The sequence below is a fragment of the Poecilia latipinna genome, unplaced genomic scaffold (genome assembly GCF_001443285.1).
Source record: "Poecilia latipinna isolate Pla-1442-1.1 unplaced genomic scaffold, P_latipinna-1.0 Scaffold2343, whole genome shotgun sequence".
NCBI lineage: Eukaryota > Metazoa > Chordata > Actinopteri > Cyprinodontiformes > Poeciliidae > Poecilia > Poecilia latipinna.
In genome coordinates this window covers 149,450-174,063 of record NW_015114959.1, presented here as the reverse complement: position 1 = coordinate 174,063, position 24,614 = coordinate 149,450, and the positions used below count along the sequence as shown (strand labels likewise).

The following is a 24,614-nucleotide window of genomic DNA, read 5'->3' as shown; positions in this document are numbered from 1 at the left end:
TTTCACCGTGAGACAAACCGGCTTTGACTTCATTTATTCTTACACAGAGCCTTGCAGAGGACGGTAAGGGGAGCTGAGACGGTGGCTGATGAGGGCCAGCTCAAGGTAGAAGATGAATTGAAGCAAAGATATGTGGACATCTGCACCAAGCTACAGAAAACATTTATAGTTTGGAGTAAAGGGTCACTCTTTAATGTTTATTCAATCATTTCTGTTGCTCTTGTTTTAGCTGGGAATGGGAAGACATTTAATGCAACTAACTTTCTGTCACCAGTTCAGTCAGTGTTGGCCTCTCTTTGTGAATCCAACATTAAGCAAAATATTTTTTTTCTTAATATAACAGTGCATTTGTTCTCAGTTCAGGGTTTTCCCTGGTGTGTTACAAGCCTGGCAGGCCACCAGGCTAAACATTTGTTAGAATAAAGAATCAAAAAATTTTGGACCTTTTAATTAGGATGAAACAACTGAAGTGCAAAAAAATATATATATGTCCCCCATTTTAAGTCTTTTATGTTGTTGGGTTTTTTTTTTATGTTTGTCTTTTCTAAGACATTGTAATTGGTGTTAATGAGGTTTTCCAATAACTCTAAATTACCTGGTCATATTTTCATATTTCCTGTCAACTTTAAACATTTATTCAGTCAAAAACACGGCCGTGTGCTCAATGACTGACTGGTGTCGTCACCGCCGGGCTTAGCAAGTTTGCAGAGGGAAACCCTGCAGCCAAATAACTTGTATGTGATTAAGCTTCATATTTTGAAAAAAAATGTTTAAATTGCATCTATTAATATTATTACTTTACAGTTTGATGCACATTCCTTTAAACTAACAGGAGAAGTTAAGGACGATGACTCAAAACTGACCAAAACAAAAAGAAATTAGAATACCTTCAAAACTGCTTGATTTCCCTGTTTATATTAAGAAAAAGGAGGAAATGAAGGAATATGCAGTCTGATTATTATAACTCTTGTGTAAAGTCCCAGTGTTACTTTCTCATCTAAGGGAAGCTTCATACAAAATGATAGAAATAAATGTAAAAACTGATGCCAATATTAGATTTGTATTTTTATCCTTATAATCACTGCATTTTTACACCAATCTGCTAAATGAACAATATTTTTAAATTGTTGCTAACCATTTACTTTACAGAGTGAATTTAATAAAAGTTCTTGATCTTTTTGCCTCAAGTTTTGTTCCATAGAATTCAACATATGCAGCATTTAGCACTGACATTAAAAGCAAAGCAGATCCTTAGGATGCTGTTCAGAAACTACTCATCTTCTTACAGTCAAACATTTCACCAAGCTACAGTGAATATATCCTTCCGAACATTTGGATCCAAGTGGAGGCGATTAACCTCTGAGGGGCAGCGGGGCTGGAAGGAAACACTCACCCTGAAATCCAACAGCCCAGCATTTTTTCTGACTTATTTCATCTTCTATAACTGCGCTGAAATAACTGTCTGCCCTCATAAGTACAGAGGAGAGGAGTCAAAGGTTATTTTCTAAATAACTCTGGTTAAGTTAGTAGTCTTTCAACTGTAGCTGGGCAACATAGAAAAACCAAATATCCAGCTCACACATTAATAACTCTCTTTTTCATGTTAGGGATCAGTTATTAATACACTAAACTGCTTTAATGGGGCTAAAATGTCATTTAACTTCCTGTATGCCACATAAACAAAAAGCTCAGAAATATGCAAGCAGTTTGCTTCATCATTGTCTGATTTACTCCTTCATAAAACACAGTCTGTCATCTCAAGCAAAACCAGAGGAGAAGAACATTTTCAAAAGGTTTAACAGGGTTTATTTACATTAAAGAATAATGAGCTCATAAATGAAACCTGATGTCATTACTAGAGGAAAAACACCAGACCGTTTCACTCATCTGGGCATTAAAAATCAAACTCGGATAACTGTACCAACTTATTTACCAGTTTTTGAACCGTAGAAAGTCTTAACTCTGCGGTAGCCATGAAGGCAAAGATTATTCATCTCTATTATTTGTTAAATATGTTGCTCAGTTTGGATTAGTTTGATGACCGGGTCTAAAGTATGTGTCCAAAAATGTGAGTTTCTAGAGTAATTTGTAAATACATTTTTGGCCTCATCTGAAACCATTCAGCAGGTAAATAAAGATTATGCATTCCCATTAATTCTAAAGAATTCAGAAAAGCCTGAAGGAGAAGTTTGAGGACATTTTCTACTGTCTAATAAGAGCAGCAGAAAAATCCAGCAGCAGGTCTGATCACCAGGAGGCAGAGAAACAGAACTCACTGCAAAAACATTCAATCTTACAGAGGATTTTACTCTTGATTTCTATAGAGAGAATGTCTTGGTATACTTGAAATGAGGCAAAATTAACTCATAAGTAACTTTTCAGCAAGACATTGGAGCTTGTTTTAACTCTGTAATTAATTAATATTAATGAAAAAGCATGTGTTCCACTGGCAAATTATTTCACTTATAATGTGGGGAAAAAGTCTTGTTATAAGTTAAATAAACTCCCGGTGGAAGTGGCATTTTCCCATCAATATTAGGAAAGTATTAATTTAAAACGAGCTCCTACATTTCTTGCTGAAAACTTACTTGCAAGTTAGTTTCGTCTTATTTCAATAATACATTTGCACTAGAAAGTAGACCAAGAGTCTTTTGTTAAGATTGTGTTTTTGCAGTGCCGTTCCCAATCACAACAATCTTTTCACATATTTGAAGTCATTTACATTTTAATTGCAAAGGTACGCATAAATTCAACTTGAATACAAAAAATGTTTTAACCAAAACAAAACTTTTTCTCAAATTTCTGGATTGAGTGTCAAAGGGACAAAAAAGCTCAAAAATGCCACAAAAAAAAAAAGATAAAAAAAAATTAAAAAATAAAACACTAAAAGTTTCTGTCCCTGCAGGACAATATTTACCTCCATTTAGACATGTGTAAATATGTCTGAACACCACCGCTGCGTGGGTGACTGGTGGTTTTTTTATTTTTTCCTTCAGCAACAACAAGTCTAACAGCTGACATGAGGGACTTCAATTAGAGCCTCCAGAAGACCCCTGTTTAAATTATTCAGCATGGACAAGGTTAATGGAGATAAACCCACGGGCAAATTAACCGTGTGTGAGAGAGGAAGAGGCAGAGGAGGTTTGGGGAGGATCTGCGGTCCAAATATGCATCAGGTTTCTGACTAAATGTTAAGTAAAATGTTTGAAATGAGTCCGTTTAGTTAAATAGGGTTTATCACACCAACCTGCGCCATCGGATCGGGATAAAAATCAGAGCGAACCGAGCTGCTGGTGTTCGGAGGCCGAGCTGCAGGTGGTTCAGAGCCGCGTTCAATAAAACAAAAACTACGAGCTACTCAATATTTACAATTCATACTAAATATGATTTTAACTCTCACGAACGTGAAAAGAAATACTCAAATGTGTAAAAATATATAAGCCTTAGGCATTTTAATTTACATTAATTTAGGAAATAATTTAAAAACGGGGAACAAATTTTAAACTAACGCGGTTATCTGAGGTTTTAAGCTAGAATTACTGCACGAAGGCTGTGAGCAGAAATTAATGATGGCGGTGATCAAAGGAAAGAAAGAATTAAAGTTAAAAAAAAGAATGAAATAAAAATGTCTACTTAAAGAAAATAGCAGAAAAAAGAAGAGATGAAGAGGCGCAAAGGAGGTTCTAAAATGTCTGCTGTTTAAACGGACCGGCCCGAATCGTCCGCATCAGACAAACGTCAACTTGAAGGAAGAAGAGAGCTGGGCTGAAAGTCGGACGGTTCTGCATCCCGGCGTGGAGCTGCGAGCAGCGGGCAGCCCGGTGAGCCCCGCCGCCGCTGCCGCTGCTGCTTCTGCCGCAGCTCCGGCAGGACCGTCATCCTCTCGGCTGGCGCTGATTGGCTGCTTCCAATGACAGCTCCGCACATGATTGCGGGAGGAGAAGCCCGACCCCCTTTCACTCTTCTTAAGGAGCCATTCATAAACTACTCAAACCCAGCGCCGAGCTGAGAGTGGACGAAAAGTGAGCGAGGGCAGAGAAAGGCACGAAGAAGAGATGAAAGCTCCAGCAGCGCGGTGTCTTTAAGCCTGTGCAGCCACCTGGTTCTGACCCAGAACCTGAATATGACTCCCTGGAAGTGCTCATGACCGGGACTGATAATCTAGCAGGCTGCTCAGATTCATCTCTATGCACTTCCTCCTTCTCACACTGACGTCCATCCGCTGCTAAAAGCAAGAAGAAAAAAAAAAGGAGAGAAAAAAAACTTTGATCCAACATATTTTTTTCCTTTTCTTTTTTTTTTTTTTTTTTTTTTTTCGCTGCTCTGGAAGCTTTTGCCTCTGGCTTTACCGGTCAGCGTTGGATCCGTCAACTTACTGCGACTCTCCGGTGTACAGCCCGGACCTCTGCCCCAACATGATCGCGACGCAGGCGAAGCTGGTGTACCAGCTCAACAAATACTACAACGAGAGATGCCAAGCGCGCAAGGCGGCCATTGCGAAGACCATAAGGGAGGTTTGCAAAGTGGTGTCGGATGTCCTCAAGGAGGTGGAGGTGCAGGAGCCCCGCTTCATCAGCTCCCTCAGCGAGATCGACGCGCGCTACGAGGGGATGGAGGTCATCTCCCCGAACGAGTTCGAGGTAGTGCTCTACCTCAACCAGATGGGGGTCTTCAACTTCGTGGACGACGGCTCGCTGCCCGGCTGCGCGGTGCTGAAGCTGAGCGACGGCCGCAAGAGGAGCATGTCGCTGTGGGTAGAGTTCATCACCGCCTCGGGCTACCTCTCAGCCCGAAAGATCCGCTCCCGGTTCCAGACTCTGGTGGCGCAGGCCGTGGACAAGTGCAGCTACCGAGACGTGGTGAAGATGGTGGCCGACACCAGCGAGGTCAAGCTGAGGATCAGGGAGCGGTACGTGGTGCAGATCACCCCTGCCTTCAAGTGCACGGGCATCTGGCCCAGAAGCGCGGCGCAGTGGCCCATGCCGCACATCCCCTGGCCCGGACCGAACCGGGTGGCCGAGGTCAAGGCGGAGGGCTTCAACCTCCTGTCCAAAGAGTGCTACTCGCTGACGGGGAAGCAGAGCTCGGCGGAGAGCGACGCCTGGGTGCTGCAGTTCAGCGAGGCCGAGAACAGGCTGCTCATGGGCGGCTGCAGGAAGAAGTGTCTGTCGGTCCTGAAGACTCTGAGGGACCGGCACCTGGAGCTGCCGGGCCAGCCGCTCAACAACTACCACATGAAGACCCTGCTGCTGTACGAGTGCGAGAAACACCCGAGGGAGACGGACTGGGACGAGTCGTGCCTGGGAGACCGGCTGAACGGCATCCTGCTGCAGCTCATCTCCTGCCTGCAGTGCCGCAGATGCCCCCACTACTTCTTGCCAAACTTGGACTTGTTTCAGGGAAAGCCTCATTCGGCCCTGGAGGCTGCGGCGAAGCAGACGTGGAGACTAGCGAGAGAAATCCTCACCAACGCCAAAAGTTTGGACAAATTATAGAACAAGCGCCGAGAGACTTTTTTTTATTTGTTTTGTTTTTGGGATCAAATCTATAAGACTTCTGCAACCAAGTCTCCAAGAAATGTGAAAAAGAAAAAGAAAAAAGCCGCAGCAAAGCAAACCCTTTGAATAAATCGGAGCAAATTGGGCCGCTGCCGCAGAAACAAGTGAAGGTACAAATTTCTGATAAATGTTCCTACATTTCCTTCCGTCTTCTTGAAATGTTTTCACAAAGTGAAGAACCTTTTATTTAAATATATGCACAAAATCGCTAAGTGAAAGATTGTAGTGTGCCAAGTTCTTTTTTTTCCATTATGTGACTTCAGAAGAAATGTTAATAAAATGTTGCAAATTAAATTACAACTTGGCCTCATGCTTTGACGAGTAGATCTGGCTCCACTTCCATGATATCTTTCAAAATAAATTATAGGAAAACATGAGAATTTTTTTTTTTTAAGTATCTAAATAAAACAACAGATTTAACGGAGTTTATCTCAGTTTTTATTTCCCTGTTAGCATCTCAGCTTTCAGCTTAAACAGACAAAATCACGAACAAATATTTACATCTGATTAATGAGTGAATTATTAATTATACAGTTTTGATCAGTGCCGTCGCCATATTTATTTCTGTGCTGTTCAGGAGATTTAACCAAGAGCTGGTTCCTGTCCAATAAACACACACCGTTCAATTGAAACGATTTCACGCAGTTCTGCGGTTTCAAAACCACCTGTAGGTCCAACAATTTTTATTTATTTTTTTATTGTTATTTCTCTCCTCTTAGGTTATTTTTTTATATATGCAGATTTTCTACTGATCTAGGAACTCTCTGAATTTGTCACCGTTTTCGGTATTGCGGGAAAAATATTACAAAAATGATTCAGAAAACAGTTTTAGAACATTTTAATTTCTTTTTTTCAGAAATGCCCCTCTACATACTTTGAGCTTTTTTATATAAAATAATGCATAACACAATTTTAATTTTCAAATGGATTTGAAAAAAAAAAAGAAAAAAGAAAAAAGGAAACATGTTCGGTCTCAAGCATTTCCCAGGAAGTCGGAACATTCAGTCCGCTCTAGCAGCGGGTCGGTGCAGACAGAGAGCCCTCCTTACCTTTGGATCGATGTCCTTGAAGCTCGGATCGTCCTCATCCACCTCAAAGAAGAGCTCGGAGGCGGTGACCGACAGGGTGCCTTTCACCACCGCAGCCGGAGCGATGAGCTGGGCGCTGGTGCTCAGGTTTACCGGGCCTGCCGGACACACACACTCCGCTCAGAACTTCCACTCACACCGCTGTGTTAAGTTCAAATTAATACATGCTTACTGCTTCTGCGAATTCTCTTACAACAATAATACGCCGTTAAAGGCCCAATGGAGAAGTAAATATGAAAAATAAGAGAAAGAAATCACAAATCAAAGCAAAAATAAACTTCGTTAAAACTGAAGACATTTTCAGTATCGACTCTCCGTCAGTGAAGCATTGACTGCGGGCTTTGGGGAGAAGCCGCTTCATCTCTCATCCATCTTAATTTATGCCAGTATGACACAAAGATCCGCGGGCTCAGGGGAGCAGCGAGCGGAGGTTCTTCTTGCCCGGCCCGGCGCTGCACATGTGCGGGCATTGTGTTGCAGATGTGCGCCGCGGAACCGCGGAGCTTGATTTCCCAGCAGAGCGCGGGGCGGCGGGCTAACACACAAATGGATCCACGCTCAACTCCCTGTGCTGAACCCCGGGGAGCGCTGACACGTTATCCGTGGGTTGGAATAACAGTTTTTTTTTTTTTTTAGCCCGTTCACTCAACCAAAAAAAAAAAAAAAAAAAAAAAAAAAACAAAAAAAAAAAAAAAAAAAAAAGACATTCAATTCCACCTGGGGCAGAGACAGCAGCTGCTGCTGCTTCAGGTGATGAGATGAGTCGCCGCAGCTCCCAACTTCCGCCCCTCCGCAGATCACGTCATTAGACAGGGATCAACGTTTAATCCCGCTGTTGCTTTATTTCAACCGACTCTGCGTTTATTCTGCTGCCAGCGTCCCCAGATTATAAATCTAATCCGGTTAGAGAAGCGGAGTAATATTTAATTAAACCAAGATTATTGAAATATTAGGCCCAGATTTAGTCCAAAAGGAGAAGGAATAAAATCCTACACGTACTGTATGAAGGTTTATTGGCTTAATAAGCTTGAAGAAGAAAATGTAAAGATCTTGTAAAAATAAAAATAAAAAATAAAAATTTAGATTCTGATCCAGAATCCACATTGCTAAAATATATTTGATAAAAATAAAATCTTTGAGAGTTGAGAGGGTAAAAAAATAGCATGTGTGTCTTTAATGCTCCACAGATGAAGTTCACTGGCAATCATAAAGGATGCGTAATATGTTTAATAGGATGTATAATAATTTAAAAAATATGTCTATTGTTCTGGAAAGTAACTGCACCTTTATATCACAACAAGACGGAATCTTTAAGATGTGATTTAAAATATAAAGACAAAATGTTCTTAAACAACAAAACAAATCTATACACTGCAAAAAAAAAAATATTACCAGTTTTTTTGTCTAGTTTCTGGTTCAAATATCTTCATACTCCTGAAAAAAGGTAAAACTTACAAGTAACTTTTCAGCAGGATATAGAAGCTTGTTTTCAGTAAATAATTCTGTAATACTGATGACAAAGTATTTTTCTACAGGCAGATTGTTTCACTTATAACATGGGAAAAATATCTTGTTAAAAGTGAAACTAGTAGTTTTTCATCTATGTTAAGGAATTAATGACTTAAAACAAGCTGCTATATTTTGCTGAAAAGTTACTTGCAAGTTAGTTTTGACTCATTTCAAGTGTACCAAGATATTTGTAGTAGAAACAAGACCAACAGTACTTGGTAAGACTTTATGTTTTTGCAGTGTATTCAAATGAAGTAACAGGAACACAGAATACAGTGTGTGCTTGTGTGTTTGCGTGTGTGAGATGTTGCTGACTGTAAGGCAGGAGAAGAAGATGATCTCCTTTCGTACCTGTTAGGTTATCCAGGTCTTTGTCCTCCAGGGAGGACAGGGTGTCGTCATCCCCGTCCAGGGACGTCTCGCTCTCCGTGTTCCGATTGGCCAGAGCCTGGCTCCTGATGGACTGCTTCAGGATGTCGTCCTCGGACGCTGCATGGGAAGGACAGAGAGTTTCTCTTCTCATTCAGCTCATGCTTCGGCGTTTTGGTGGAGAACACTGCAGCTCTGCTCGGCCGCGTTGCTCAGTCACACATGGAGGGCTTTTAGCTTATCGTTATTAATCAGAGGGACAAACGCTCCGCTCTATTGCACAATGCAGCTTGACGGAACGCAGACATTCATCTGAGGCTCGAGTCTTGCTAAATTAAAACTGAACGTAATGTTTTTGTTCTAACATTTTTTATGGAAAGCTTCATTCCTCTCGGTGGAAGAAAAACACATCAACAAAATGGATGTCTAATCGTCGAATCTTGAGTGTTTGCAACTTTTTAGACCTAAAAAAAATGCAAGGAAATGAATTCATTTCATTTTATAACCCCAACAGTTTTTCTACATCAGCAGATCAGTTTTCACACCTAGCGTCATGACAACCGGGGACGGCGGTGCCTGCTGCTGGTTCAGACCAACGTCAAGCTGACATCTAAATGCAACATCCAAACACACACACGCACACACATCAGCTCTTTATCCAAACCCCATTTAAACAAGATGAACAGATTAGGATTTGAGCTGCTGATCAACAATCTGCAAACAGTAAAAAAGAGTCGCATGGCGGACGGGGCTGGAGAGCCTGCACTCTTTGTAAACACGCAGCCCGTAACGCAGCTGCTAATCCCAGCGTTCTGGTCGAGGAAGCGCCTCGGCGGAGTGAGTCGTCAGAAAATCCCGGGGATTTCTCATCATCACCTGAGACGGAGAGGAGCAGCCAGACTCAAGGAGCCGCCGCAGGAAGCGGGGCCTTGTCATGGAAAATATGCAGCTCACTGATATTTAGAATGGCCTTCCTGTAATTAAGCCTCCCTGGAGGATTCTTTAGTTAGCGGCAGTGAAATTACTACCAGCTCTCCTAATATGTACCACATGCCTTTTGTGTTTGCGCCACGCCAAGTGGACAGAAGAGTTGTTAGAAGAGCTGGAAAAAAATAAAAACAGGCAGCGGGACAAAACTTTAATGCACCGTTTATTAAATCATTTTAAAATTACAATGGGGTGAAGGGGGGGGGGGGTCAAGTAAAAATAAAACACTCTGATGGGATTCAAAACAGACACTGACAGCCTTCCGTAGAAATGTTAGGAGGGAATTTTATGGAATATTAAGCAGCATGTCACAAACCATGAAGAAATAAGTTGTTCCTTTTAGTTCAAGAAATACAAACGTAACATCCTGTCCTGAAGATTTTCACACTGAAGATATTGTTTTTCTGTTTTGTCTCATTTGTATAGTTTATTTGAAATGACGCTTTAGTCAAATCTTATTCAACTTTATACATTTGACACTTTAGCTATTTTAATTGACTTCTCACTTTATATATTTTACTATTTTAAACTTTTTACTCTTTTAGGAACTCATTTCCTCTATTTTAATCTTGTTTTTTTTTATTTACACTACTTTGAACTGAATTTTTTTCTACGTTAACCATTATTTTAGAACAGAAATTTTAAATCTTTTTTATTTCACTCTAAATTTATTTTAAAATTTTTTTCTGAATTTCTTAAATACATTTTCAAATTAACATTTTTGCTATTCTATTAACAGTTTTGTTTAATTTGATTTATTTGGTTAGACTTTATAAATAGGTCTCTCTCATCATATATATATATATATATATATATATATATATATATATATATGCACACACACACCATGCACACACACACCCACAGAGAGAGAGAAATAGGTGTAGTTATACACATATTACAGTTTTGTATCTTAATCTTTCAAGCGTCTATCAAACACTCAGCAGCCTGACTTACAGTATTAAATTCAGGAAGTAAAACACAAAAATTATGAAAAAGTAAAATCCTGACTGGCAGATTGCAAATATTTCTACTTTAAAACAAAAACAAATGTAATCAAGTAACTTCAGCAGAACCAAGCTTTCTGCCCAGAACTACCTGCTCACTCCATTCAAGCATGCACGGTCGTGGCAATTAAATTGTCAGAATTAACAAATTTGTTTTTAACGGGAGCGCGGCCAGCAGTGTGGTCATGAGGCGAGTATTGATTAGCAGAACAGAGACATTAGTCTTCAGGTATTTACTCTGCCACCTCTGCAACACGGGCCCCATACCAGACCGAATCAATCCCCCCGAAAAAAAAAAAAAATGCTTCTATCCAGCCATAAATACAGAGCAGCCTACTCTAGTCCACTGGCAGCCACACGCTTCCCTCTGGAAGTCGACTTGGCTCAGAATGAATGACAACAGTTTCTCCCCTCTTTAACACAGGCAGCAGAACGTTCACGGTATTTGTTTTCTTTTTTTTTTTTCTTCTTTTTTTTTTTAACACAGAGTTCAGATTGTGTTTAAAATAAAAACGTGAACAGCGTTCTAATTTTAGTACAAAATTTGACGAGTAGCCAGCTAACCGAGGGGGGCTCCAGCATCTCTTGGATATTTTCTCAGAGAGTGAGCCTGTTTCCCCCCCAACCCCAACACCCCCCTCTGCAGCTGATGAATATAATTACAGCCAGATACGACCTCTGTGCTCCGTGTGAAAACTCAGTGCCGCGTTCTCCTCTGGAGCAGAACTTCCGTAACAAATGTCGGGTCGGCTAAAAACAAGACGAAAGGTTACATCAGAAAATGGATGCCGTCAGAGCTTCGGTGTCACCGAGTTATTCTAATGATATATTCCCACAGTTTAGTCGCACAGTATTCCCTTACAAGGTTTGGTCATTCGGCAACTGGCTGCTGGTTATTTTTACACAATATCTGAGGCAGGGATAGAGATTTTTCTTGCATTCATTTGTCTTGTGCCACAGATGGATGAATTCACGACATTGGCTTAAGTTATTCGGAATAGAATCAAACCAGCGTCGTGGATGGGAGCCTACAGGGGGACCCTCGACTCATTTTCCTCTGTGAAGAAAAAAAAAAGCACTAATGGGAGAATAAGTGGGATGTCTGAGCTCGGTTATGGCTTGGCTGGAGGGAAACGTGAAGAAACTGTATGGGAAGTTGAACCAGGGGAAGAGCGACCTGCAGCTGCACTGGAGCCGTTACTGCAGGACCAGGAGCCTCCCAGAACCCTGGAGGTCCCCAAAACTTATTGCCTCTAAATCATTTTCTTACCGGCTGCTGTCACACCTGCCATTCATCCCTGGAGAAGACGACGCATTAGGAGGGACACGCAGGGGAGAAGAAAAAGTCATGTTCAGCGGAGGATAATTCAGGATAGTCCCACCGTGCAGCGCGGTTCACATTAACCATAAAATTGAGCAAACTGAAACTACAAAAATAAGTTTGCTTAATGGAAACATTCAAATAAAAATAAAGAAAATCTCATTTTTAATATGTTTTTGTGGTAGGGTGAGGCGGCTTTTTAAATGTATGGAGATATTTTGCAAAACTGCAATGGAAATACTTTGTTTCACATCACAGATGTTACTACTGGCAGAAGCGATGAATAAGACAACAGGAAGTGGTAGGAGGATGATTGATTGTTTTATTTTTTCATACAATGTGAAGCCGGCTCCACCATAGCTCTCACAGCATCACACAGTTCATAAAAAGTTGTCTGATTCCAACGTGTTGAATCCATAACTCTTCTGTAAAATGGCCGACTACAGTTTCCCCATACATAGAGGCTTGTCGCTCCAAACGCCTGATTAAGACGCTGGCATCTCCTCTCATTGGCTGACAGATGATGAACATTAGTACTATGGTTGAATTATGAATAGAGCTGGATGAACTGTTTACACCCGTTGCTCCCATGAGATTTAACGACTCTAGAACCATTACTACTGCACACAAAATCAGTAAGGGTTCCAGTGCCGGACAAAAAGGACTACTGTATCGTTCCTTTTGGCTCAGCATAGCTGTTGCCGTTTTTCTTTACAGAAATGCGATTGGACACAAGCTATGCTCCTCACAAGAAGGGAAACCAATCAGTCGCCTCTCACACCGACTCTCATTTGTAGTTACATCATCCTTGTTAAGAGATTTTACAGGTGGTGTTGAATTTTTGTAACAGATCGGTTCTACGTGTTAATACGTCATCAGGTTGTTTCAGCAAGTCTCTGTAAAAGTCCTCAGAAAACAATACAGCAATGTATTGATTTTAGGAAATATCATGTGTATTTTTAAATACTAATGTATTTTCAAAAGTACCTCAGTACTTTAACTTTCGTAAACTTTTCACCAAGCAACCTTAACTTGTAGTTGAGGAAGATTTGATAATAGTATCAATAATTTTCCTTAAGTACCAGAGTTGAGTTGGAAAAATTTCACTCATTTAAAAAGCATTTTTTGTTGTATTTGAATATCTATTTGGACAGCTTTTATTTTCAAAAATTGTAAGTAGTCATTGTTTAAAGCACAATTGGCCATGTTCATTATTGGTGTGCAATCCTCACATTTTGGTATCTATCCGGTAAGTAAATATCTTGGTATCGGCCAAGATTGCTGATACCAATACTTTTTATTGTGGTTCGTTATATGAAACTTCCGACCTTTAATTGGTTTGTCTTTTGAATTATTCTGTTAAATCATAGAGTTGCATTTAAAAGTGTCTACAAAATACTTCAATAACATTAACATAGAATAGAAAAATAAAATGTGTGCATTTTTCCTAAATACAAGCACATGATTTGAGAACAAGCATAAAGAATATTTTTCAAGGTATAGTCAAAAAATTAAAATACAAAAAAATATTTTTTTAAGGAGGAATCTCAAACTGAACTATCAATCTTATCACACTAATACTGATCTGATACCAACAGATCGATCCGCCCACCTCTGATGCACATTATGTACATAAATGATCGCAGTGCGCTATTTCTAATAAATAAACAGTATTTTAGGTTGTGAGTATGTTCTTTTGTTTGTTTACCTGCCACTTTGCTGCTGCTACACCTAAAGTTCCCCACTTTCCATTTCTATTTTAATCTCATTGTGAACAAAAAGTAAACTTTGTTTTATTACAATTCTTACTTTAAGTAATATTCACAACATATTACGTTCTGCCAAACTGCATTAAACAGGAAGTTAAATTTAGCCTTTGTTTTGGAGGAGAAAATTAAAACAAAGGTTTTGTGTATATGAGGCATGTTTGGAACTTAATACGTTTAGGAAAAACAAAACTTGAAAACTCCACCAGTCCTTCACATTCATTAAAAAAAAATTAAAAATCTGGGAAATTTAAAAGTTGGATGCAGGAATATTTACTTACATGAAAATGGCCTTAGACACAAATGTTGAATAAAGATGAGAAGGAAAAAAAAAACAAGTTTATTCTTGTCTACAACCAGTGTTTGGTTTGTACGAGTACACTGGAGTATATCTGTGCTGCTCCTCAGTCACACAAACATAACACACTGCTTCCTGCGGGGCGCTGAGGCCACGCCCCCAATACGCGCTGGATATTCCTCCATCACAGAAACAAATGATTTCTACAACCATGGACTACTGACACCACATCTCTGAGCCCAGAACACAACACTGATCAAGATACACACACACACACACAGAGTGTGGATTATATGCAGTAAAGATTTAATGAAAAATAAAATTTAATTATTAGGTAAACACATGAAATGTATTCAAAATATCACACATTCATTTTGTGACAAAATGATATTGTGATATCTAATATCTAAATCTGATATTTATATATCACTTTTTTTTCCTTTTTGTTTTTTAAAGACCCTCAATTTCAAGTTAATTCCCAAGAAAATCCACATCAAAGTTCATGTGAAGTTTTCAGTTTGGAACGTTTCCAAACTGACCCAGAAACTGAAGTTTCTGAAACTTCTCTTCCCCTTTGCATACGCTGATGATACTGGCTCTGTTTGTCTAGAAAGCCAGTGGGAACAAATTGTTCTAAACACACAATCCTCAGTGTGTCTTTTTTTGTGTTTTCTTTTTTTTACACTGCAAACACAAAATCTTACCAAACAATGGTGGTGTAGTTTCAAGAACAAATATCTTGAAATAAGACAAAAACTTCCACATGACTTTTCAGCAACAAATAAAAGCTTGTTTTAAGACAATAATTACTTAGTATTGATGAAAAACTCTAGTTTCACTTCATAACATTTTTCCATGGTTTAAGTGAAATATTCACTAATGGAACTAGACCAATTTAATCAATAACGAGGAATAATTAAGTCAAAACAAGCTCCTAACTCTTGCTGAAAGGTTTTGTCTAAGTACCTGAGATATTTGCACTAGAAACTAGAGCAAAAATACTTGGTAAGATTTTATGTTTTTGCAGTGCATCTTAACCCCAGCAAAACTGAGGTAACTAGATTTGGTTCTACAAAAAACCTAAACTTTATCTTTCCTAGTCTTTTCCGTCTTGAACAGTGGCTAAAAAAAACATTAGCTTCCATGTCGCATCATAACCACAATGAAAAGGAAAACACAAAGTCAAGGCTAAGCGATGTGTTCGGTTGTTGAGGGCGACATTATCGTGGGAATTGCTTCTTGGTCATGGATGTTTTTCCACCTGAATAAATGCGGCCAAAACCAAAGGTGAGATTTTCTCAGCTTTTCTGTGCGAGTTAATGCTACAGAAAAAAAATAAATAAATAAAAGATCAAATTGTTTTAAGAGCTTTCACACCACTTCCAAATGCTGCCGCTAAACATGGAGGTTTGCTCCAGGCTAACGTGACGAGTCCGACGACGAAAGGGGGGAAGTCCCAATATGACCTTTATTTAGACGGGAAATAAACAGAGCAGGGAGAGAGATTTCTACTAACCACCAGTATCAGCCGCCACTACGCGGCCGCAGCAAGCGGATAAACAAACTTCTTCCATTCCAACACCCGATGATTCATAATCCAGTGAATTAGGCGAACTCGAGAGTAGGCTTAATTTATGTGAAATTCAAATGTGGGTGTTTTACTGTGTGTTGTGGAACAATAAATCTTTTATTGCAACAAGAGGGACTAATCTTTATTAGCTTGTACCTCGTTGCGATGTGGTGGAAGGGAGAAAAAAGAAAAAAAAAAGAGCGCACAGTAAATTCACACGTAGAGGAGCTGGACTGACCGTGTTCGGCGGCCGCTTTGAGCGCCGCTTCCGAGTGACTGGATCCAAACGGGTTCCTGATGAAGCGCCGTCGTCTCCTTAAATCGTCCTCCCAGTAGTCCAGGCGCCAGAACTCCCTCGGCCAGCTGCAGCGAGACAGAGGTTGCACATGTGTTAGCAATTACCAGCCAGCATGGTATAGCGGGCCCGGCATTAGCACTTGGTCGGAACAGGCATGCATAAAGCCTGCATTGTGTTTGGACTCCCCCCTCCCCTTTTTTTTTTTCCTCACAACTCTCAGGATCCTGTCTTCAAAAACATTCACCCTGTGCATGCTGGGATGGCGAGTCATTGCAGCCCTTTGCTTTTGACAATGACTCCATCTCCATCTCTGAGGTAAAGGTGTCCCCACCCCATCCCCATCTTCCACCCTCCGGCTGTTTCCGAGGAGACGGACTGAGTGAGTGGGCACCATCACAGCTGAGTGAACACACGACACCATGGTCATTTCCCACACGCGTTTGTGGCACACGCTTCCATTCTGGGCTCATTTCGGGCCCAGCAGGACACTTCTTGTCAGGATTCATGGCCGGCAGGAGAAGGAGAAGGCCATTACCGACATGGAGGAAAAGGGGGGCGGGGGGCCGGCTAGAGCTACCAATATTAATCAATGTCTGTGGGCACAATTTTAATTTGTAGCTTAGATCTCCCTTTTTAACCAGAGTTATTCAGCAGGAAAAGGCTCTCAGGAAGGGGAAAGCGTTGACTTATTGATTGTACAAGCATTCTTCTCACTTTTCTATCTTGAAAGGTGAAAATGATATTCATTATACTTTCAACAACCAACAAAATATGATTAAACTTTGATGTAGAATTTTTTTAAATGTATTTTTTCCCACAAACTTTACCCAAATGACACGGTCAAGGTTAAGAAGGAAGAATATTCAAGTCTCCTAGCCTGTTTAGCCATGTATTTGTTAAAGGGGAAGTATTACGTGTTTTCCAGCCACATAGTTACTTGATTACACCTTAAAGTGATACTATGTTGCCTTCAGTTGTTAACAAAATGCTACATTTATCAAATATGACTTAAGAAATTTGACTTTGTAGCTTAAAGGCTTGAAATTGGGCCTCTGTCTCTTTAAAGAACTCCTGCTCTTTCTGAAACTCCGCCTTCAGGAAGTCATCACAACATGGCTCCTATATTAACCCTTTAGCAACATTTTTATCAGCATTGCACTGAGCAGTAGCTCCTATAATGAGCTCAGCAGATGTTCAGTTCCACCAGGTGTTTGCTAATTGCTGCTGGCTAGTCTGAAGGAGCTGAGCAGAGAAGTAACTGGGACAGACCTCTGCTAAACGATTATGTTCAAAGTCTTACTCCAAGTTGACTTAAAGTATCAAATATCTGTAGCAAGTACATTTAAATATTAAACATGCAAAGTGATGCACTTCAATACTTGCTACATTAGAAATAAAAATACATATTTGTGTTCCAAGAAAAAGAAAAATAGATTTTCCCTCAAGTATTGAATTTCATTATGAACCAGGCTAGGCTTTCATTGGTCTTTGTGACTTCACTAACACCTGCTAATCCCCGAGATTCTTTTAGGTAATTAAGACGTCAAGCAGAAAGAAGAACATTCCTGTAGTGAAGGAGTTTATGGAGGAGTTTAGAGTAACATTTGAAAATGCAAAGAATCTGGTGAGGAGGAGACAGGATGATTCACCATGGCGACCCCCAAGAGGAGCAGAGGAAAGCAGAAGAATGAGAAGGGTGTATATGTATATTTACAACTATCTGTGAAGTCAGAAAAATAAAACGCTCTGAGGTTCACTGAGGTTATATTGAGCGCTGAATATCAGGCCTCAGATGTAATTTCAATATGAGGACGATGTGTAAAACTACTGTTCCATTTAGGGAAGCAAGAAGATGTGAACTGTTCATTTTCTCAATAGGACAGGTTCAATCTGGCCGTTTAGTTATGAGAGGCATGACGTGTTACAGCCACGAGGGACGTCTGAGGCTAAGTTTGAGCATAATTAACATTTATTTTATTTGTAATTATTCTACATTTCCACAGAAAAATGTATCACTAATTTTTGAACATTTATTACACAGATGGAAGACGTGAGCAGTTTAAGGCATCAAAACAAATAGCAAAAATTACCAGTTAGAGCTGACAGTCCCAGATGTTGCAGTTAACAACATCTGGTTGTTGATCATGTGACTCTTGTGAGGCAAACAAAGTGTTTCCATTACAGTTTTGTGAAATAAACTAATTATGATGGGGCCCAAAAAAAAAAAAAAACCTTCAGCCAAAACCTTTTTTTTTCGAAATGGTCATGTTTCCATTTATTTTCAAAATGTTGAATTGTGTAATTATATGTTCAATGACAACACAGCTAGAGCAGCTAACCACCATTAGTGTTTAAATGCAGTGTAATGTGCTTTGGAGTCCTCTGACTTGATAAAATGTTATACAAGTACAGGACATTTACTGTTTCCATTCCAGTACAAGGAAGCATGTAGCTCTTTTGTCCCTGTAAGCAACAGTGTGACAAATTAATAATAATACAAAGCAATAAAAGTCAATCATTTAAGAAGGAAAACTATTCAGGTTCAAAATGTCAGCACTGTGTCTTAATCAGACGACAAACTGCAGCAGAAGGAACTCAGTTCAATTGCAAAACTGAAATTACGAAAGAAAAGATTCATAAAAACAAGGCAATTTCGAAAAAATTCTGTGCTATGATGAGGTGCTTTTTCAGCCATATTGAAGGAGAAGGATTTCACAAAACTGCAACGGAAACACTTTTTTCGCATCACACAAGTCACATGATAACCTGAAGTCCCTAATGGTGGATCGTTGAAGAAGACAACAGGAAGTAGTAGTAGAATGATGGTTTGTTTTTGTTTTTTTCATACAATCTGCAGCTGGGTCCACCAGAGCTCTCTCAGCTTCACACAGTTTATAAAAAGTTGTACGTCATTCCAACGTGTTGAATCCGTAGCTCTTCTGAAAAATAGTCGACTAATTTCCCCAAAACGGCGCACACTTAGCCGCTCCCAGGTAGGCGGGGCTTACCGCCTACCTGGGAGGCGGTAAGCCTCCCAGGTAGGCTCCAAACGCCTGAGTAAGACGCCAACGTCTCCTCTGATTGGCTGACAGATGATGAGCGGTAGCATCCTGGATTAATTATTTCATGTAACTGTTTACATCCTATGTCGGCATGAGTTTTAACTACTTATCGCATGAACGAGCTAATTCACATATGATTTTAATTTAATTTCTTATTGAACGGAAACATAAAATTGTGTTTTTCCGACATTAGCAGAACACAGAAAAAGATGTGAGCACACTTGTAATGGAAACACAGCTACAAAATGATCAAACCAAGAGCAGCTTTACGCAAGAAAATGAAAATATTCTAAACCTGTCTGCCTGATTAATTAAAATCTAAACAAAATGGAGGACCCAAAATGAAAAAGAAAAGCTTGTATGTTAAGTGGAATGAGGCATACAGGTTGAGGGAGTGCAGAGGTGTGCGCAGGACCAGATTTCTGCTTGGTGACAAAGACTGTGCTCCGTGTTCGTCTGCGATAGTCTCAGAACGCAAACAGCCAATTCATCATCCTGCCCACCGTCGGTATTCATCTATGAAAATAATTATCGAGGCCGAGCACAGAGTGGCTCCGAACTGAGGCTGCGCTCGCATCGCCTCGCATGAGGTGGGGAAACGTCCGACTCGCACAATACACATTAATCCATCAGGGTGGAGTAATTAGTTGCAGGGGGTGATGGGAGTTGGAGGAGGTGTGGGGGTTGGGGGGTATCACCTCTGCCAGCTTTATTCATCCAGCTGGCTGTGACCAGGCGACAGAGGAAGTCCTAATGATGAGGTGCCAGCAGAGGTGGACGACAGCGAGAGATATCTGCTCATCAATCCCCCCCGATGAGAGGAGACCGCCGTAAAAAGAACGACCAGCGCTCCACAACCCCCCGCCCTGCACACCCAGTGTGTTTCCACAAAGATAATAAATTATTCAGAGCCCAGGGCTTCCTCAGTACAATTTATAGACGCACTATTCTTCAAAATAACAACTATTAAAATAACAAAAGGGGCCAGCGTTTGTGTTCCAGCTCACGCCAGCCACTTGTGTAATTAGTAATTAGTTGGGTCATAAATGGTGTCTGGTAAAAAGGGGAGGCTGTTGATGAAAGCAGGTTTATTCAATGAATTAAATCATCATGGGGAAGTTATGTTTAAAGGTGGCCTACTATGTGTCCCTGAACTGGTTAATGTAGGTCCATACAAAATATATCCATCACATTTTTTTGCACAAATTCATTCTTTGATAGAGATTTTAAGCTCCTTTCAGAATGAACTGTTTTTAGGGCGTCATGTCACCTTAAATCCAAACAAGTTGCTGCTAGCCACTCCCCCTCCTCCCAACTCAAAGTTTACATTCGCACATAAAATGGAACATCTTTGACAAGCAGAAGTGGAGCCTCCTGTACAATCAACAGGAACGCAGCAAGTGATTTCTGGATGGTAAGTCAACAACAAAACACTTGTCTTTTCCAGCAGCCATTGCACAGTTGCAAATCCAGCTGAGCAATCATGTTGGAGTGCCGCTGGGTAACGGGCAGTGCCTGCTGATTTGCGACACTACATTGGTCGTAATCAGGAGTCTGACTGCGGTCACATTTAATTAGTAGATAAAATGACGACAAAAAATATATATATTTCAACAAAAAACAAGACCTGCTGCGTGAGTATAGACAGAGAAGCCTTGTGAGGTGGGTCACTACGCCAGTTTGCTGTTAAAGAAAATGAACAAAATTAAAAAGATGATTCTAAAGAATCGTGATTATTGAAACACTGGCTAACGTTCTATCAGTGCACAGGTTTCACAGGTTTCCAGGGAGTCTGCACTGCTTTTTTCTCCAGTTCTAAAACTACAATATATTTAGACAAAAATATTTAGATTGGTTCTTTAAAACCCAGCTTAAGATTAAAGAAATCACAAAACATGAGCGTTTCGCTGCTAGAGAAAACACAGAATTAGATGAGCTGAACTGATCAGTTACACATCAACCTTTGATTTGTGAAACCTTTTCTCAATATCAGAGAACAAAAGAATATTTTTGAAAATATTCCTGGAAGGCCATATTGTCCTCATCAACCCAATACCGTGCATCGTCCCATCTGGTCAAATGGATTTGCCGTTAGTAGTGAAAAACACTTAATGTGTAAGGTCAGCCACATATTAGACTCTAAGGCTACTGTTGTGTAGGTCAAAGTCCATGACATTTCAAGAAAAACAAAACAAAAACTATTTGTTCAGAAGGTCATCAAGAGCATTATTAGCTCTGTTCTCTTCCCCAGAAATTAAAAATAGTGAAACAACGTTGGTCGATCATTTTATGACAAAGTCTTTTGAATTGATTAAATCATAATGTAGAGCACCATGTTGGATAAAATGGCTCACTCCCACCGTCAGGTATGATGGAGCGAAGGGGATGAGTTCAACCATCAAGTGTTCAAGAGTCAAATGAAGGAACAGCAGCCTAGGCCTGTCGCAATAATCAATTAATCAATCAACCAATCACGATAAATTAAAAGCAGCTCAAAATTTGCATGGTCTATTATTTTTCTCGCTTTCTACTAAAAACTGGATGACAAAAGTCTTCAGCCTGGTACTTTGGTTATTTTAAGGATAATTTTGTTCACTTATTTTGGATATTTAAAATGTATTTCAGTTCCAGTGTCAAATGATCATTAGAAATTAAAATTTATTTATCTTTGACACTGCATTATTATGCCGTTATTATATATTACTTAAAAATGGTCTCAGAACAACATTATCGTTTATCGCGATAAATTCTGGGACAATTTATCGTCCAGTAAACTGCTTCAACCTGACACGCCAAACAGCTGTTTTAACTTCTTTTATTTATAAGAATCTTATCTTTTCACAGTTGTAACTTTTTTTTTAACTTTTATTGTCCTTATTCTAGAAAGTTGTTTCACTTCAGTACCTGTGAGCAGTACATAGAGTTTTTAATCCATGACCAGTGAGAAGTACAAAATAGCACAGTTCATTCAACAAGCTGAATGGTTCTGTTGCAAACAGCTCGGTACCAGAGCTTCAAGGACATGATTTGATTGGTCGCCTTGGCAACAGAGGGATCCTCAGAATCGCATGAACGGTTCTAAAGTTATGGCTGATTCTGTTTCAGCAGCGTTGGCGGCGCGTACGTGATAACATGACCTTTATCATGCCGAACAGGACATGCAAAGCGGATAGGCTTTCATATATCACCACAAGCGGCTGCACTTTGGCACAAACAGCCATTCATAACCTTTCTGCTAAATTAATTTGGGCACAGTCATTGAGCGCTGCATATGCGCCGGAGATTTTTACCTTCCTGCTTATTTGATATTAATGCCAGTTTCTACTGGCAGCCCTCAAATCGCTCAAACATTGCCGCTATATCTCCCACCAACCCCCCAAAGATAATTTTGCTTTGATTTGCATAAACCATGTGTTTAGAAGAAACGGGAGCAGTGGCCGACCGGGGATTTGTCATGTTGAGGAGCCGGGAAGCCAGAGTGCTGGCTCTTTGTCAAAACCGTGGCAGTGATGGCTTCAGTCTGATCTCTGGGCTCAAATTAAAATGAAAACGGGACCAAACAACCGTCCCGATGAAACGCTTCGGTGTGATTAAGTCGTGCAGGGGGGGTGATTTTCTGCGTGTGTGCTAATGCCTATCCTTCCTACTCCAATGAGGTGAGCAGGAGCCCATCTACATGAGTTAATTCACCTCAGCTAATGTTGTTTACAAGATTCAGCCGAGGTGATCCCGGGGTCACAGACGTGGAAGTGTTTCCATCTTAGCCCCCGCATCCTCTCTGTTAATCAGAGGAACAACTTATTTAATGGGTCTATTTCTCATTTTCGACCTAAAAGCAAAGGTAGATTCAATATTTAATAAAATGATAGCAGCACTGCATGAAAATGACTGATACGGGGACTTTGTTTTTAGGGAAGATGCAACTAAAAACAAGGATGCCTAAAGCTGGAAATGCAACATGTTCACTCGCTGTGTTTCCATGGCAAATGTGCGCAAAACTTTTTTGATATTCCACTAATAGTGACAAAAAAAAAAAGAATTTTGCAACTGCTGTTTAGTTTTGTTTATTTAGGATGCTCAGTCTTGCAGATGTCCACACATCACTTCATTACATCTTTATATTGTATTTTTATATTGTTATTAAATACAACAGTTGGCATTAATTTCCAGAGTTGTGCACCACAGAACAACTCGGTTCTTTTCTGTACCTTACTTCTAACTTTTAGTAAAATCCATCTCTTTTTGGTAGTGTGCCTAGTAAAATGAAAATGTGTGTTTTGACAAAACAATATATTTTTGAAATAAAATCACAGGTGCTCAAGTTTAAACAGTATTTCTGAAAAACAAGTGTTTAGAAACTTAATCCATCTTCAACGGAAAGTCATCCTGACATGTCAGGTATTTTTCTAACTCTTGTAGAGTAATGGCAACAAGCTGCTCTCCTTTGAATAACTCAGTTTACTTGAAGTTGCAGTAATTATATTAAATTAAAATATGCAATTAAAATCACAATAATAAATTTATTAAAAAACATGCCTTGACGTCATCCTCCTACCGCTTCCTGTTGTAACATCCGGTTGATCGCATGACTTGTGTGACGTGAAAAAAGTGTTTCTGTTGGATTACACATTTACATTTACATCCTAGCACAAAACCTTCTTGTCAAATAAGTTTTTCAGAACTCGCCATGCTTCCATTAACCAAATTTATTTTCATAATTTCAATTTGCGCAACATAAAGTCAATAGGAACCCAGCTACCTACAATTTCCAATTAAATCAAATTGATTAACATTCCTCAGAAAACAACAGGAGTAAAAAACAGAGAAAGTTTCACACTGCCCCTCTGCCTCCTCGGCAGCTGGCACAGACCCGGGTCCTCCCACAGAGTTGCGCTCCCAAATGAAATAACGCCCATCAAAGGCCTAATTACCTTCGCATGAAGTTTCCAATTAGCAGTGATTATACCGAGTGTAGATCTTACAACAAAAGCAGACCATTAAACAGTAATTATATCTGATTATATGGAAAGGGAGGGGATAGATGTTGCGTCGGACGGTTTTCAAAGCAAAGCGTCGTTGACAGATTTCCACCACGCCGGCCGACGGACGCCATTTGTATTTTTGATGAAGACACATTTTTCCTGTGATTTTGACAACGCGCATGCGAGGCCATTCATCACCGGCGCGGCGAGGTAATGAGGCCATCCGCCGGACCGGGGTTGCATAATTCTGCCATTACTGGCCCATTGCAATATTCCTCTGACCTCTAGCTTTCAGTGCTGATCTTGAATCCTGTGACAAATCTTGAACCACCACACGACGCGTCCACAAACTACGGCCGGAAAGGTAAGTGGTGCTCAAGGTCAGATAAGATTGGGTAGAGGGGAAGAATGTTTCTGTCTGAAGATCCCAGTTTTCAAACCAAACATGGAGGAATGTTAAAAAAAAAAATCCCCCTGAAGCTCTGAGGTTCAATGCAAAGTTGGATTCTATAATAAAGTCATCCAAGCCAACTGTAAAGTGCCTGACGATAACACTCAGTAAGAATATTAACTAAATTTAAGTGAATTGAACTTATTTAGCAGTTAAAATTTTTTGGGGGGCGGGGGGGGGGGGGGTTAAAAAAAAAAAAAAAGGGGGGGGGGGGGAGGGGATTTGATTTTATTTAGCAACTGTTTTTAAGGCTAAACTTGAACTTCTTCTGATCCGGCTTTCTACACTTGGAGCTGAACCTGAACCCAAACACACAGACGAGTCCATCTAAAGCAAACCCAGAACACA

At 40.1% G+C, this 24,614-nt stretch overlaps 2 protein-coding genes across 5 annotated transcripts in view; one reads left to right on the top strand and one right to left on the bottom strand.

Annotated features, from left to right (window-relative positions):
- Positions 1–4,273: 4,273 nt before the first annotated feature.
- Positions 4,274–5,852, top strand: LOC106937425 (protein mab-21-like 2). The gene has a single exon (XM_015018940.1). The coding sequence runs from the start codon at positions 4,416–4,418 to the stop codon at positions 5,493–5,495; it is 1,080 nt and encodes a 359-aa protein (XP_014874426.1). The 5' UTR covers positions 4,274–4,415; the 3' UTR covers positions 5,496–5,852.
- lrba (LPS-responsive vesicle trafficking, beach and anchor containing) overlaps positions 5,518–24,614 on the bottom strand; it is a 148,028-nt gene continuing 128,931 nt past the window's right edge. For 3 of the 4 annotated variants that reach the window (XM_015018934.1, XM_015018936.1, XM_015018938.1), the window contains 3 exons: positions 15,712–15,836; positions 8,507–8,644; positions 5,518–6,744 (listed from right to left, as the gene is read on the bottom strand). In XM_015018934.1, the coding sequence (XP_014874420.1) occupies positions 6,560–6,744; positions 8,507–8,644; positions 15,712–15,836 (448 nt within the window). In that variant the 3' untranslated portion in view covers positions 5,518–6,559. Of the gene's footprint in view, positions 6,745–8,506; positions 8,645–15,711; positions 15,843–24,614 lie in introns of all 4 variants that reach the window. The other variant, XM_015018937.1, reaches the window with a different exon arrangement.